At 36.2% G+C, this 15,283-nt stretch overlaps 1 protein-coding gene and 1 pseudogene across 2 annotated transcripts in view; both read right to left on the bottom strand.

Annotated features, from left to right (window-relative positions):
• DCN (decorin) overlaps positions 1-15,283 on the bottom strand; it is a 40,433-nt gene that overhangs the window by 3,253 nt on the left and 21,897 nt on the right. For both annotated transcript variants that reach the window (XM_021402459.1, XM_021401627.1), the window contains 3 exons: positions 5,766-5,979; positions 5,439-5,552; positions 4,148-4,241 (listed from right to left, as the gene is read on the bottom strand). In XM_021402459.1, coding sequence (XP_021258134.1) covers positions 4,148-4,241; positions 5,439-5,552; positions 5,766-5,979 — 422 coding nt within the window. The remainder of the gene's footprint in view (positions 1-4,147; positions 4,242-5,438; positions 5,553-5,765; positions 5,980-15,283) is intronic.
• Positions 129-4,140, bottom strand: LOC110401779 (annotated as a pseudogene).

Here is a 15,283-nt window from a genome sequence, read left to right on the forward strand (position 1 = left end):
TCCAGACCAGAATTTTAACCACAAAGTCATCCTTCCCAATTTATATCACCACATTCTGGGTTTATTAACACCCTTTCTGTGGTCCAGTTTGGAAAATGTGAAAGAGACTCCCCTAAGTTTCAGTGCTCTGTGCTGCAGTAAGGAATTCAGTGGTAATTCTGCAGTTGTCATGAGTAGGCACATTGCCCATTGTTATTTTTTTTTTCTGTAAAACTACATATGCTTCATCTAGTTTGCTTTATCATTTTTTTCCTTTAAGCGGACCTTTATGTTTTGGAGAAAGAATGTTCTGAGGTAACAGAAACAATGAAATAACTTAACATAGATGATCAGAATCTCTATGATAAAATAATTTATGGATGATTATTTTTAAAGAAAGTCTGATTCACAGCAATCTACTACCTATAATTCTTTGTGACTTGTGCCAGTTTCAGAAGTCAAAACCTGGACCTAATATAAAATCACAGAACTAAAATGTCTTGTTTTCCATTTATAGAGAAGATGTTTATGGAATATGTTTGCTGTACAGAAATAGAAGCATGTTTTATGAATTTCTTTTTAAGAATAAACAGTAAAAGAAAGATCCTGCTAATTGGTATTTTTTTACATGTAACATAAACAGCCATAATTATGCTCATTTAAATATTGCAATATTATCAAACTATTAAAAGGCAAAGGAAGGCTGAATGAGATCTTCCATTCACATCACCATGGATTTAATTTACTCAAAAATCAATTCACAGTATCCTCTACCTTTGCTAGAATTTGGTATGGAAAAATTTTCATTAATCCCAATTTAAACTTTTTAGAACAAAATTCCTTTAGAGTAGAGTACGTGGAGTTATAGAAAAGCTTGGGAGATTTGATGATATGGAGCAATTTAGCATGGAAATCTACAGAATTTATACAAAGGACTTCAGGAATAGACACTAATAGTGAATATTTTTCAAAGGGTAGGAAAGAAAACAACATCTAGGCAGAAGACTATCAATTCTTGATGAATATGTCTGAATGTTTTCTACGTCTTCAGGTCTATAAGCAGATGTGTCACACCTAGGGAAAACAGCATAAGAAAAGCAGGCCAGACTTTCATATCGATCTGTACAGACCATAAACACAGACGAAATCTAACTTGGGATTATTAGCTCATGCAAGGAAAGTCTTTTAGGGGAAGTGTAAAACTGGAGAAATCTATACAAATGTGTATCTAACTCACAAGCAGTGAAATTATATGTAATTACATCTCTTCTAAATGTGAATGAACTCTAAGTCAGTTGAGGTTATGCTTAAAAATGAAATAAGAAAAGATGACTGTAGCAAGTACAGAACGATTAAGAGTGTAAGGAAAGAACACTATCTTCCCTCTTTTCCCATGGGAAAAAATGAGAAGAGGTTTGAAAATGACTCTTGCTTACTCTGTTGACAAAATCTATTTCCTTCTATATTAATGAACTGATAACATAGTGTTTTAGATTACATAGTCATTACATAATTGAATAGCATATCCACAACTATAGCTAAGCACAGAAGTAGTTCTCAGATCTTTTTCGCTGCATTTTGCCTACAGTAGCCCACTTTTTTGTTATATGCACTTTAACCAGCTGGGCTTGAAGTAACCTCAGGTATATGCAGTTCGATTTTCATAGAATCATAGAATCACAGAATTAGCTAGGTTGGAAAAGACCTACAAGATCATCCAGTCCAACCATCCACCTACCACCAATAACCCCGCTAAACTATGCCTCTCAACACCATATCTAAGTGTTTCTTGAACACCTCCAGGGATGGTGACTCAACCACCTCCCTGGGCAGCCCATTCCAGTGCCTGACCACTCGTTCAGAAAAGTAGTACTTCCTAACGTCCAGCCTAAATCTCCCCTGGCGCAACTTGAGGCCGTTCCCCCTCGTCCTGTCACTAGTTACAAGAGAGAAGAGGCTGACCCCCAGCTCACTACAACCTCCCTTCAGGTATTTATAGAGAGCGATGAGGTCTCCCCTGAGCCTCCTCTTCTCCAGACTGAACAATCCCTCAGCCGCTCCTCATAAGGCCTGTGCTCCAGACCCCTCACCAGCTTCATTGCCCTCCTCTGAACATGCTCCGGGGCCTCAATGTCTTTCTTGCAGTGAGGGCCCAAAACTGGACACAGTACTCGAGGTGCGGCCTCACCAGTGCTGAGTAAAGAGGGACAGTTACCTCCCTACTCCTACTGGCAACAGTATTTCTGATACAAGCCAGGATGCCACTGGCCTTCTTGGCCACCTGGGCACACTGCTGGCTCATGCTTAGCCAAACATCAACCAATACCACCAGGTCCGTTTCCTCTACACAGTCTTCCAGCCACTCTGCCCCAAGCGTGTAGCGTTGCCTGGGGTTGTTGTGGCCAAAGTGCAGGACCTGGCACTTGGTCTTTTCTTCAGTAAACTTTAATAAGATATAGAGACTCCAGTAACACAGTTGTATAATGTGATTACTCCTCTGCAAAGCTCGTTCCTGCATGAAACTAGCAAAGTCTTAGTTCCATTTACAGTCCTGAGACTTCTTTTTTTCCTCTGCAGTACTATAAGAAAAATTTTGACAGACTTGTGAGTAATTTTATAAGACAAAAAAAAAAAAAGGAAAAAATATTGTTGGTCTGCTAGAGCTCGAGCATTCAAGAGAGAATAAGCTGAAGAACTACATCAAGCTCTTGCGTGTAAGTTTATGGCTCAAACCAGAGTCAGGAAAGCAACCTCTTTCTCACAGGTCAACTATCTGTTAAGGGCAGCTATTAGACTGTTGAGCAGTGTTGATACAATCCAGGAGAGTAATCTGACCCCATACTGATGTTCTTGATGTCTTACCCATATAACAAAAAAGCTGTGGGTTGCTTATTTCTGTGGAACTGCAGGGGTATGCAGCCTGCCCCTCAGATTTATCACATGTGCTGTCCTGTAACTTCTTCCTTTCTGTATGTCTGCTATGTTATGTCCAGCTCCCTCCTTTTTCATCAGATCTGTACTCCGCCTTATTTTTCAGCTTTGCAAAAGAAGACTTCTGACTGTGCTTACATTGCTTGCTGAACCACAGGCCAGAGAGCAATTTAGAAAGTTGGTGCCCACTCTGCACAGCTCCACATTTCCAGACCACAACAGAGTACCTTGTTTCTTAGTACAGCACAACCACAATGGAAGCAGCCCAGGGTTAGATATTTTAAGTTGTCCACTAGCACTTGCTGCATGCAACTTTATGTCTTAAGAAGGAATTCCAACAATATTATCCATGTAATGTTGTCTATAGTGTTTTCCAGAGATTAACTTGAAAAAGCAGAAAAACAGCATCATCTGCAGGACAACACATTTCCACACAGTAAATTACTTTCTACTTGAGTAATTAAGATCTTGGTGGGTTTTTTTTTCCTTTTTTTCTTAAAGTTTTATTTATCATTTGCCTGAAGGATTTTATATCATTATATGCTATCATTAACAATAATTTCTTTACAGTGCTGTAACCCATAATTACGACATTTTTATTTTGTTCATGAAATCCAGGAAAAGACTTATTTTAAGGAAGGATGAATATTTAATCAAACATGAACATAAAACATGAATCAAAATATCTTGTTTTACAAGCTCTAGAAAGCTGCTGTGAGCCTCATCACTTGGGACTGTCAGATTCAAAATGTGTGAACGTGTGTTAATTATTACATATGTCACTGTGCTAAACTGTAGTCCAAGCTACTAAAAGCTGGTAAATTTAAATCCTTTTGCTCAACAATCTTTCTTTGATTTCTGTTTTTTGCTTACATTATGACATTCAGAACGTTTAAGACGGAGATCTAGGAATTAGATACAATAATCTGAGTAATAGTCATTTACATCAATTATGTTTCTATTTTCATAGAAGAGTTCTAAAATATAACAGTATTTACATTAAAAAACTGGCGTACATAACTCACAACTGAAGATAGTCGGAAAGGGTGCTCGGAAATAAAAAAAGATTTTCATATTGTTATTTCAGTGTACAAGTCTTAGGAGCTTTTCCTTCTAAATTATTTAAAGCTTCAATGATGATAATGCTGACGAGCCCAGAATTATATTTTTAATTGCATCTGCAATGGTTACAATTTCAACTAATATTTATATGTGAAAAGAAAAAATAAACACTTACTTAGCCAAGTTGGTGAGTCCAGACAGACCTTCAGCATCAATTTTGCTGATTTTGTTGCCATCAAGGTGAAGTTCAGTAAGGGATGGAGGAAGGCCTGAGACAGAGAATATAATCAAATTACTTTTGATAAAACTTTATTGTTTAAGGTTTGTTTCTTTGTTTGGGGTGTGGAAAAAGGAGGGGATGTTGTGTTAAAAGATTTTTGCTAGATATGGCCAAGATTAGTTCCATGAATGGAATAAGGTACTTTCACGGTAAGGAAAACTGAAAACAGCCAGTAAGAATTTATTTGCCATTAAATAAATTCAAGATCCTAAGGTCATAAAAAAACGTTAAATGAAACATATATATAACTGTGATACATGTGAGTAGTCAGGCTAAAATGAAGGCTCTTTCTCTGACATTCTTATATATAAATAACAGCAGAAAATGACATTATAAAGATGAGAAAAGTAGTTTTATTGTATTTTAAATGGGGTACAAACTAGTTTGCAAATTCTATTTATCAGGAAAAGAATCTGGAACCAAATATTTTAACTATCTTAGTTCTCTCAAAGAAACAGTCAAAACAGGAAACGTGGCAAGAAAGAAATAACAACTAGTATTAAACTTTCAAAAAAGCAGAACTACTTCAAAACATTTTGCTGGCTGAAGTACGAATAAATTGAATATAATTTCCTCTGCATTGGAACCATTCCATATTTCTTTTCTTTTTTAAAAGCTTATACCAAAGTTATTTTTACTTTGTAGTGATTTACAATGAAGTACTTAAAAAAATTGCAAATATTCTGTTTTGCATAGGAATGGTCTTTTGGCTTCAACTCTACAGCCTCGTGGATAGCTGGTTTTATGCTTGTAGAGCTTCAGTTAATTCTACATGGGTTTGCATCCGTACAATGTTGAGCAGGTTCACAAACTAGGCTTAGAGGGAGAAAACATTCTTCTACTTATATTTCAACTATGTGACAAGGAAAGCAAAGTAACATAAAATGCCTTACTTTTGAAAGTACACCTCTTCTGGAGCTTCTCATAAGGGAAAAACAAAATTTTCCAAACCAATTAAAGCCAACAGACCAGAGAATGACCTCTTTGTGTGTGTGTGTGTGTGTGTGTGTATTTTTGTTTGGTGTTTGGGCTTTTTTTTTCCTTTAATAGAAGTCAGCTAGGGGATATTTGACAAAATAAGTCAAGAGGCTTCCCTAATTTATTTACTTTTTAAGTTTCTCCAGCTCACTGGAAGTCGCTGTCTTACACTTGTGTACATCTGTCAAATATTCATTGAAGTTCTTACCTTTAGGGATGCTAGTAATGTTGGTGTCTGCGATACGGATATAGGAAAGCCTCTTCATTCCTTGAAAAGCTCCATTTTCAATGCCTGAGCTCTTGAGTGGATTGGTGCCTAGTTCTGTTGACAAAAGATGCTCAGTGAGCTGTACCGCAGTGTATGTACCAATACACATTAAACTTCAGGTCTCTATCAGGTGAAAGCTAATTTAGAAGTATAATTCACTAACACATTTTGTGGCTTTCTATATAAAATTACTGAGAGGACTAAGGACTTCTTGAAAAAAATTGCAATACACTGGATTGATTTTGTTACAACTTATCATGCTCATACCTAAGACAATCACTTGATTCAGTCCATTAAAGACTGCTTTCCTCAACTTGGAGATCTCATTTTCATGAGCACGTATCTCCTGAAGAGACTTTGGCATGTTTTCTGGAAGTTCCTTCAGATTATTCTTGGATAGGTACAGTCTTTCCAGTTTCTTCAGAGGAGCAAAAGCTGCTGGACTTATTTTGCTGATTTTGTTGTTAACAAGGATCAATGCCTGTGGAGCAATAATGACAGAGATCTCAGATGATCATTGGGAAAATTATTTAAAGAATGAAGCATTAAAAAAATATTTATTCTTTTCTAGTGTATTTTGATGTCATTTGATGGCTAATCTCATGAGCTAAAGAAAATGCAGTGCAGTACTAAAATAAATAGATTAAGGACTTCTGAAATAGAGAAAGAAAGACCTACATAATAACTACAAATGGTACTTCATGACTGAGTTATATGCAGCTTCCGTTAATATCTAGAAGAATCATAATTTATATCCACAGCTAAGCACGGTCCTTCTACTTGAAATCTGTGAAAAATAAGTCATGCATATAAAATTAACATCAGTATTATTTGCTCTTTTTTTTTCCTGGCTGGATAGGAGGAAAAGTAGTAGTTTTGTTTAATCTGAGAATACACTTATATCTTGTTCATCATCGCACAACCATCCTGTCCAGTTTTTCCAGGACAGAAAATTATATGACTTAAACAGACAAGGCACGGCCTGGCTTAATAAAAATATAGATACACTTTTCTGTTCTTCTTACAGAATAAACTTATTAGGCTTATCTGCTAATAATCTCATAGATTAGACATATCTAGATATATAGACATATAACTGTTTGTTTGCTTGTTTTTAGCATAACATAGTATCAAAGAGGAATAGTTTGAAGTCTCATACTCTAAGACCTTCAGTGAGTTGGTCACGTTTATTCTGCTTTCTATGTGAGAGTCTAATTTAGTTCTCATGGCAATAGTTATATCTAGACTCAGGGTAAATCTAAAGAAATTACAAATTAACTCTATACAGTCAGGGAAGAGAGACCTCCGTAAGAGCTGTGTTACATGTAAGAAGAGGTCTTTATATGCATCTGAAATCTGACTTTTCTGTTAACTCATACTGATTAACCAACCATGACATAAAAAGAAGACCCATTATTGTCAGAAGAGTATTGCAGGCTAATGGAAAGGTTTTCAGATATGACACAGTTTGCTGCCTAATTATCAGATTTATAGTTTTACATATTTACCCAGTGAATTAGATAGAATGTGCTGTATAGATATGGGTAGCATTATCTATTTATATGTATTACTTGAGTAAAGCTATAGAACATTTTTGTTCACTAGCTCCATTATGCCATTTTTCAGAAACAAAAGAAAACTGTTGCTGATACACCAAAAAAAAAAAAAAAAGTATCACATTATTATAGTTAACATCCAGTGTATTTTAAGATATTTTTAATATTTTCAGCGTTCAACTTTTATGTTTCTTGGAGGAAAATAGAGCATTTAGCTCTTTCCATAATAAGTTAAGTACTAAATCAGTGTGTCTGGACTACCTACCTAGAAAACTGAGAGGTAAGAAGATAGTTTAAAATTGTCTTTGATGTGCGTTTTTTTCCTAATGGACTCATCCTGAGCTCACCCTGAGCAAAGCAAGCATTGTGATCTGTATATGGTTTCACCAAGTGTATGTAAAGTTGAGCAGATCTGGTTTTAATTTTTTATGCTAGCTAGCAATACCACATTTGCAAAAAGAGATAGAAAAGGTCACTCACAGTTCAGTGAAGTATTTCCCTAACAATAAGTCTCTCCCAAAGTAAACATACTGGTCAGTGGAAGCTAGGGCCACAGCTCTCTTGTATTTCAGACTGCTATAAGAACTGCTAAAATAATAGTTTTGGTTTCCTAAGGGAAAATTGCCAGAATTTGGAGGCAGATGCAGCTTCTCTCTTTAGAGTACTAAATCTACCTGCACAGTGTTAGGACATGGGAAGCATTCATTTAGTAAGAGGGGTACGGCTTGAATTATGTATGTTAGTCTCTTTCATTGCTTTAATCATAATGACAGAATAACTGAATGTACTACTGCTAATTACAGTCTTTTTTGTTGATTTTAACAGTTTCCTGTAGATATCTAGACCAATGCCTAGTGAGTTTAGGCCCATGAGCATGTGAAATTTTTAACCTACATCTGCTCTTTTTTACCACTTGGTCATCTATTTCAGCTAAAGATTTGCTTTATCTTTTAATAATTTTTTATCTACTTTAAGATTTTTTTACTTTTCAATAAAAATATCTGTGGTTTAATTATCAAAACTGATGTTCTGATGTGAAATATTTCTCACCAAAAATAGACAGGTATACGTTCAGCTAGCCCTGCAATGTAAATATCCTGTAAGTAGTTAATGTTCAGAGAACAGCTAAAGCTCTTGTGAGGACTGCTCGTCTTGATCAAAACCATCTTGAGGAAACACACAGAAGAGTTATTTTATTCAAAGATTCAGAATATCTACCTCACTTACAAATGATGATATCTATCAAAAGTATGCTTAGAAATACTTTCACAGTGGGAACATACATACCAATGGTATAAGTTGGAAAAGTATCATGACCCTGTAGTTTTCAACTTTTTTTTACACCAGAACATCACTTCTCACTTGCATCCTGCTGTGTGAGTCCTGCTATTTCAAACCTACATTATTTCTCACACCACTGTGCAGCTTTAAAGAAGTAAAAACAAGCCCACGCATCAGAATTTGAAAGAAGTTTTACTGTCTCTCAGAGCAACAGCAAATGATGAGGATAACACACCAGCAGAGCACCTGGCCAGTTGTACCCACGGGTTTATTTCCCACTTCACAATAACTCTATTATACGCAAGACTTAGAGAAAGAAGTTATTAGCCTTGGAGCACTGCTGTTTATTTTCCTCAGAATGTGCCCCGTATGGTTTGCATGTAACAAAAGTTAAAACAAAACACAATAAAATTAAATGAAAAACTCTGGGGAATTTAGAGGTCATTGAAAACAGGAACTAGAGGAGAAAAGCTGAGGGAAAACATCTGCAGGCCGTTCTAGTGAGGAAGGGATGTTAGGCAAAAAAAAATGCCACATGGACTATTTCCTGAATATAGCCCAGATGGCATGGTGGGACATGATATTCATCTTGCTAAAGGACAGCTCCGTGTACTAATTTTGTGCAGGGCAAGTAATGCTCAGAGGGAAAAATGAGGGTCAGTCTGAAAGCGTTGAAAGTGCTTGACCTGTAGCTATAGCAGTTGCAGTGCTGCTTGTATGAAATGATCTAGCAGACTGAAGAATCCTGACAGCTTAAGATAATACTTGAAGACAGCCACAGGAATTATTTTTTTCAAAAATCTCTTTTCTATGCTTCCTTTATTTGGTGGAGGGACTAAAGATATTTCTTTATATATATATATATATATATATATATATAAAAGAAAAACATCAATATTGAAGCATATCACCAATCCCCAACCAAAAAGATTTTTGCATGTACATGTTCAAGCATGACTTGGTATGGATACTGAGGTACTTATCCATAGGCAGGAAAAGAGGTGAGAAAGAAAGAGAAAGAGGCACAAATATGTGAAGCATTAAAGACACTGCATATTTGAAATCAGAGGGCTCACAGCAATTTGTTATGGATAAGAGAAAAATTAGCTTCCATCTTGTTCTGGGATAAAGACTTTTTCCATTGTTAAACACAATATGATATGTATATCATAGATCTTGCAGCTCTTATGCAGTTCCTGCAAGATAAGCATTGGCTGCGTTAGGTTTATTACTGCATATTGCTCTGTGGTAATACCTATGGACCACTGCATTGTGGTCAGCAGTTTAAGCAGTGCTCAAAGAGAATAAAAAATGGACAAGCTGCGCTCCAAATATAGTTTAATTTTTACTGTCACACCTCTTATATTAGTGTAGTAACAAAAAAAATATATATAAATAAGTAAATAAAAGAGAAAAAGGACTGTATGACATGAAGAGATGCTGGCTCCACTGAGGTCCATGAGAGTCTGGCCATTTACCTCCCCCTGGCCTGGTTTCTGCCTCAAATATTCATTCCCTGAACAAAAAGAGGGATTCACAGTTCAGGCAGTTTGGAACACTTGCTGGCATGCTCTTGTCAAGAAACAAACTGCAGAGTGAGCACATGGCCATTATATAGGAACTAGCATAGTGTACTTGGGGTTACCAAAACCTGTGATTTTTACCCTGGTCAGGGTGAAGAGAGGGGCATTATATCTTTTGGTGTCATTTCATTATGTGAGAATATCAGGGTTCTGTGGGGTTTCCATCCTTAAATCTGTCCTTCTTAGTTTAGTAGAGTTTGAAGTAAGAGCCTTGCCAAAATCCGAAATGAACTGTAAAACAATCAGCAAATTGTTATCAACCCTAATACGTGCTGATACATCTGTTTTGCCAGCTGGGCATGGTGCTCTTACCTAACATCAAATCTTTAATGATGCATGCGGCCTTCAGGGTTTAAACTAAAAAATCAATCTGCTGACCCGATGGAATTTCTTTAATTTCCTGGGTTATGTATTTTATTATTACCTGTTGTTTTATTGTAGTGCAGCTAGGAACAGTAATGCCTTAAGAACTGCAAGCTCAGGAGTCAGCATCCAAATGAAAATATTAATAAATTTGGTCCTTTTTGTTTGCCTGATGGTTTCAGTTGTTAACTCATACTTGCATGCTGGACTACTTGTATATAGTCAAGCTTTTCTGCCAAAAATTAAAAGTGAGTGTGCACGTTTAGGGGAAACAAACTAACAAAAAACAACAAAAAAACCTTTTTACTTCCTTCACTGTGTCTTACTGGATGACAGAACTTTACAAAATAAGCATTCATTTTAAAAATCATAAAGATTGGCAAAGTTGAAGGAACCAAGAGGCCCTGAATCCAAGGAGGTCTCTGAACAGAATTCCAGATGTTTTGTCTGATGAGGAACATACGATCTACAATCTTAATGCAGAGAAAAGATAAAGGTATTAAAAAAGCATGGTGGTGCAATTATATGTTTTTAGGTTGTTACTTAAATGCTTTGATAAGTTTCGGTAAAGTGGATCAAGTGGCCATAGCCAGGAAAGGCACGGAATAAGAGATGGCATGGAAAGGAAAGGGAAGAGGTGGATGAACTGTGAAGAAAGAGATGTCAATGCATTGAAACAAACCTGTCAGTACAGAGGAAAGAAAACTATGGAAAGCAGTTTGATCACATCCACAGCACCTTGTTGAGTAATCTCACCAAGCCAAAGAGTCTGCTGTAGCTCTAGTTTGCACCAAGTTTGAGCTGTCACTGGGAAGTATTGTGTAACGTGACTTGCACAGATGACCAGAGAACAGCTGGCTCTGCATTTTATTGCTCCAATAAAAATAATCCTGATGTTCTGGCATTCTACAGAACGTTTCAACACTACTGTTGTCTACTGGGACAAGCATTTAGGTCTTTTACTTTATCATAATTTACTTGTTTACTTTATTTATTATTTATTTATTAACTTTACTGCTGTGTTCTATTAAAATTCTTATTTTTTTAGTTCAGTATTCTGAAACTTTCCAAAATTTTGAGGACCTAACAGTATTTTTTTCCGGCTGTTTTTTCGCTCACACAAAAAGTTCTTTGTCCTCTTCACACTGAAAAAGATATTTTTCCATGCATGTTATGTGTTGCACATTGCTTGTTTCGGTGGAAAATCTCGTCGTGCGCTCAGCACAATGCAAAAGAGAGTCTCAGAAATGGGATCTCTATAAGGGAGTGCTGCAGTTCAGAAAAAAATAACATCTTCTTTCTCCGAATATTTGTCAGGGACCCACCGGAGTTCAAGAAGCATTTGGACAATGCTCACAGAAATATGGTTTGAACTGGAGATATTCTATGATTCTAAGAAGCTCTAAGCTGGAGAGGAGGGAGCTGTCTCTCAGTCCTATTAAGAATTTCTACTAGGTGGTAGTGGGAATTGAGTTCACAAGTAGGACTTGGGCAGAGATTTCTGCCTATATTTTACAGTAAGCTAGTCGTTAATGTACAGTCTTCAATTTGTGATTCAAAGAGCAGCATGTTTACTTAATTTCTCCTTTGATCATGCCTGTGAGAAGGGAACTGAAATGGTAATGAGTCATCCAAAGTCTGTGTTCTTTCATTAACATTTTTATCTGTCAGGAAATTTTCTGTATCCCTGGAAGATGTTCTTAGACTTATCCTCAGTTGTTCTAGGCTCTTGTCCCTCCATAGGGAGTCCTCTTCTGATATAAATAAATAAAGAAATAAAAATTGAGAGTATAAAACATCTTTAGTGCAAAACACTATTTCTTCCGTAAAATGTTGCTACAAAGAGTGCTTCAGTTTATTTGCCCATTGATAATCACTTATTGTGAATATAGTCGTAAATTTAAGTCCCAAGCTGAGATTTTCTCTTTTGTGCAAGTCTTTTAGTAAAAATGAAGATAGGTTGGGCTCTGTTGTATGTGGAACCATGGTTTTGCATACATCCATCAACTTAAACTAAGCAATGTTCCGTTTGATTTCAGCCCAATAGCGTATTCATCTTCCTAACACTATGCCTTTGAAAAATTCCTGCTGGAAAATCATGCAGTTACTTTTCTGTTATTTGTGCACAGTCTTACACTGATCTCATACACGGTTGTTTCTGTTACCTCTTTTCCGAAGTGCCAGGTATTATGCTGGTTTGTTTTGGCTTTGCCACACAGCCTGCAACTCCATGTGCTGTTTTTGTAAACTCCTCCTTCAGCTTACTCATGTAGTATTTCAGATTTTTTTAAAATGTCCACAAGGTCAAAGTACTGTACTTTCTCCAGGAGTCTCAGCTTGCCTGGAAAATTCTGACAGCTGCATAAAAAGATTTCTTCTGCCTTTTCCAATAGCATTTCTAGATATTTTGTCACAAGTTTAAATCATAAGCAAATAATTTACATAATATCAGACAATTTTCTGAAAAAAAATTGTTGTCCTTGGCCCTAAAAAAATCTTTCTTCAAAGTTTTTTTCATTATTGTCCTGAGACCTCCAATTAAATTCTATCTCATGTTTCATTTTTATAGTGCGGAGTCCCGTTCCATTTTTTTAGAACAACTTTGATAGCTTGGTCACATTTTCCTGGATTAACTGAAAACTATAAAAATATCAGGTATACTACCACCTTCTACTTCGGTGCTTTCTGGGTGTCCTCCTTTGCAGGCCTATATTATTTGCATTTAAATATTCCCTTAATTGAATCCTTTTCTACTTGTTTGCCATATTCCCCAGCTGCAAATTTTGACTGCTCTTTGACCTTCTCATGAAAATCTTTTTATTTACACAGAATATCTTGGTAGTTATTAATTCCTCTTTTACTTGCATTTGAGAACTTAATCAGTTACATTTGTACTGATAAAGACAAGACATGGTCAAGATAAATAGATCCCTTTCCTTCTCCTTATTATAGCTTTTAGCACAAATTGAACAGCAATTCAATTTGTTCCTGAAAATCTCTTCCAAAACTCTTATACCTATGCTAAGTGGTGTCTACAGGAATGAGGAATTAATTTAAAAGGATTGTTCAAAGGAATAAACTGAATATGCTATCTTTTTTTCTTTATCGAGATGTGTATGAATTGGGATTATAGAGAATTGCTGCTTAAATGTTTACACAAGTGGTAATTTTATGCAGAAGATTGACTGCAGTTTCTGATCATTTCAGATTTTGGAACAGTAATAGCTATAATTTATGCAACTCTTTCTGGTTTAGTAGAGTCTTAAAAGGTTTCATATTTTGGTAGAAGTCCAGAAACTTTTGAACATCGCACTGTCAAGTGTAAGGCTATCACAAGTCTGTGATGTGCATCTGAGAATATGATTAAAAAAGTATATATGTGAGATATATACATATCACACACATACGCACACATATCCTTAAAACAAAAATGCACCTCTGTCAACAGCAAAGCTTTTGAGATATGCTTATCTAAAAGCAATATTCCCCTTTCACTATGACTCTGAAGAATATTGTTAAGTGGAGGGATGGGAATCATTTCCACGTCTTACACAAAGAGAAGAACGATGCCTGCCAAGCATAAAGATGGTGCTTAGTTGCATAAATGTACTACATGGGTAAATCATTATTTTGGGGAGGAGATAGAAGAATCCTTTTACCTTACTGAGAAAATCTAAGAAAATCAGATTGTTTTGTAGGTCATTTAGTGAAACCTATGTTACTTTTGTCACTCTTCTGTTTGATTTCCACCAGTCCCTAAACACACCTGGTTACTTTTGGGACTAAGGCAGAGAAATAATGTCTTCCCTGAAGTGTTACCTATTTAAATCAGTATTAAATTATATCTGTTTTAATATGGGAAAGAAAAATATCCATAGAATTACAGTCAGTGAGATGGCATCACTCACAACAGCTTAACTCACAGCACAAGGTATAATGAAGACCTGAGCTATGTGCCAAGTAGGCAGACATTATTGGTGCCAGTGCCTTTCATATGCAATACCATTTAATGCAGTGTTGTGAAGAAGCATTGGAAAAGACCAGCTTCACTGACAAGGTTTTTCTGTTTTTTTGTTTGTTTGTTTTAGCATCCAGTAGACAATCTTCACTGAAAAAACAGGACACTTCTCCAAGGTGGATGAAAACCAAAACAAGCAGGAAGGAATTAGTGTCAAATCTGTTTAGTAGCAAAGCACAAGAACTGGAAAAAAACAATTTGGGGGCATAAATCATCTCATTCGAGGTCAGATGTAGGCATCTATGCAGCAGTTGCTAAAATTATGACAAGAACCTCATCATGATCCACTCATGCAACTCCCTCCATTACAGTCAGACAGTCATTGTATCCCTAGAAATTGCTCAAAGCTGCACAAAGAAATTGAAGAGAAAATTTGGAAGAAATTAAGGAGACAAATACTTATATTTTCCAAGTACAAATGGATGAATGTAGATTCTTGGTTGAAAAAATGTTTGGGTGATGGCAAAGGGAAAGCAGTCAGTAGTGTTGGAAGAGCAGTGTTTGGCAGGTGAAGATGGATGAGGGTAGAATTTTGCTAAGATTATTTATTATTGTCAAAACTATAATTTCACTGTAGTGCAGCAGGCAGAATTTTGGTTTGAAAGGATGCTTAAGCTAAAATTAGAAGAGAAAAACTGATGACACACAGAGTATACAGGGCACTCCATGAGCTCAGAGGTGGGAGGGGAAGGAATACAGTAATGAGTGAGTGATGAGGGAGGGTTGAGAAGTTGCTTTGTTTACTAGAAATAATCAAACCACTGTGCTAAGGGAAATAAATAGGTGAGAGGAATTATGATGGAGAACAGGAGCTGAATGGAAGGGAGACAGTTACAAAGAGATGAAAACTTATGAAGATATTTAGTGGCACAAGCAGAGAGTTTACAGGAGAGGAATTAGATAATTAATAGACTGGATGATGGAGGAATATCACAGAGTATTTAATCAATTTTTCTTAAAAACGTGCGTACTAGGCCAAAATCA

Source organism: Numida meleagris, chromosome 1, assembly GCF_002078875.1.
Source record: "Numida meleagris isolate 19003 breed g44 Domestic line chromosome 1, NumMel1.0, whole genome shotgun sequence".
Classification (NCBI taxonomy): domain Eukaryota; kingdom Metazoa; phylum Chordata; class Aves; order Galliformes; family Numididae; genus Numida; species Numida meleagris.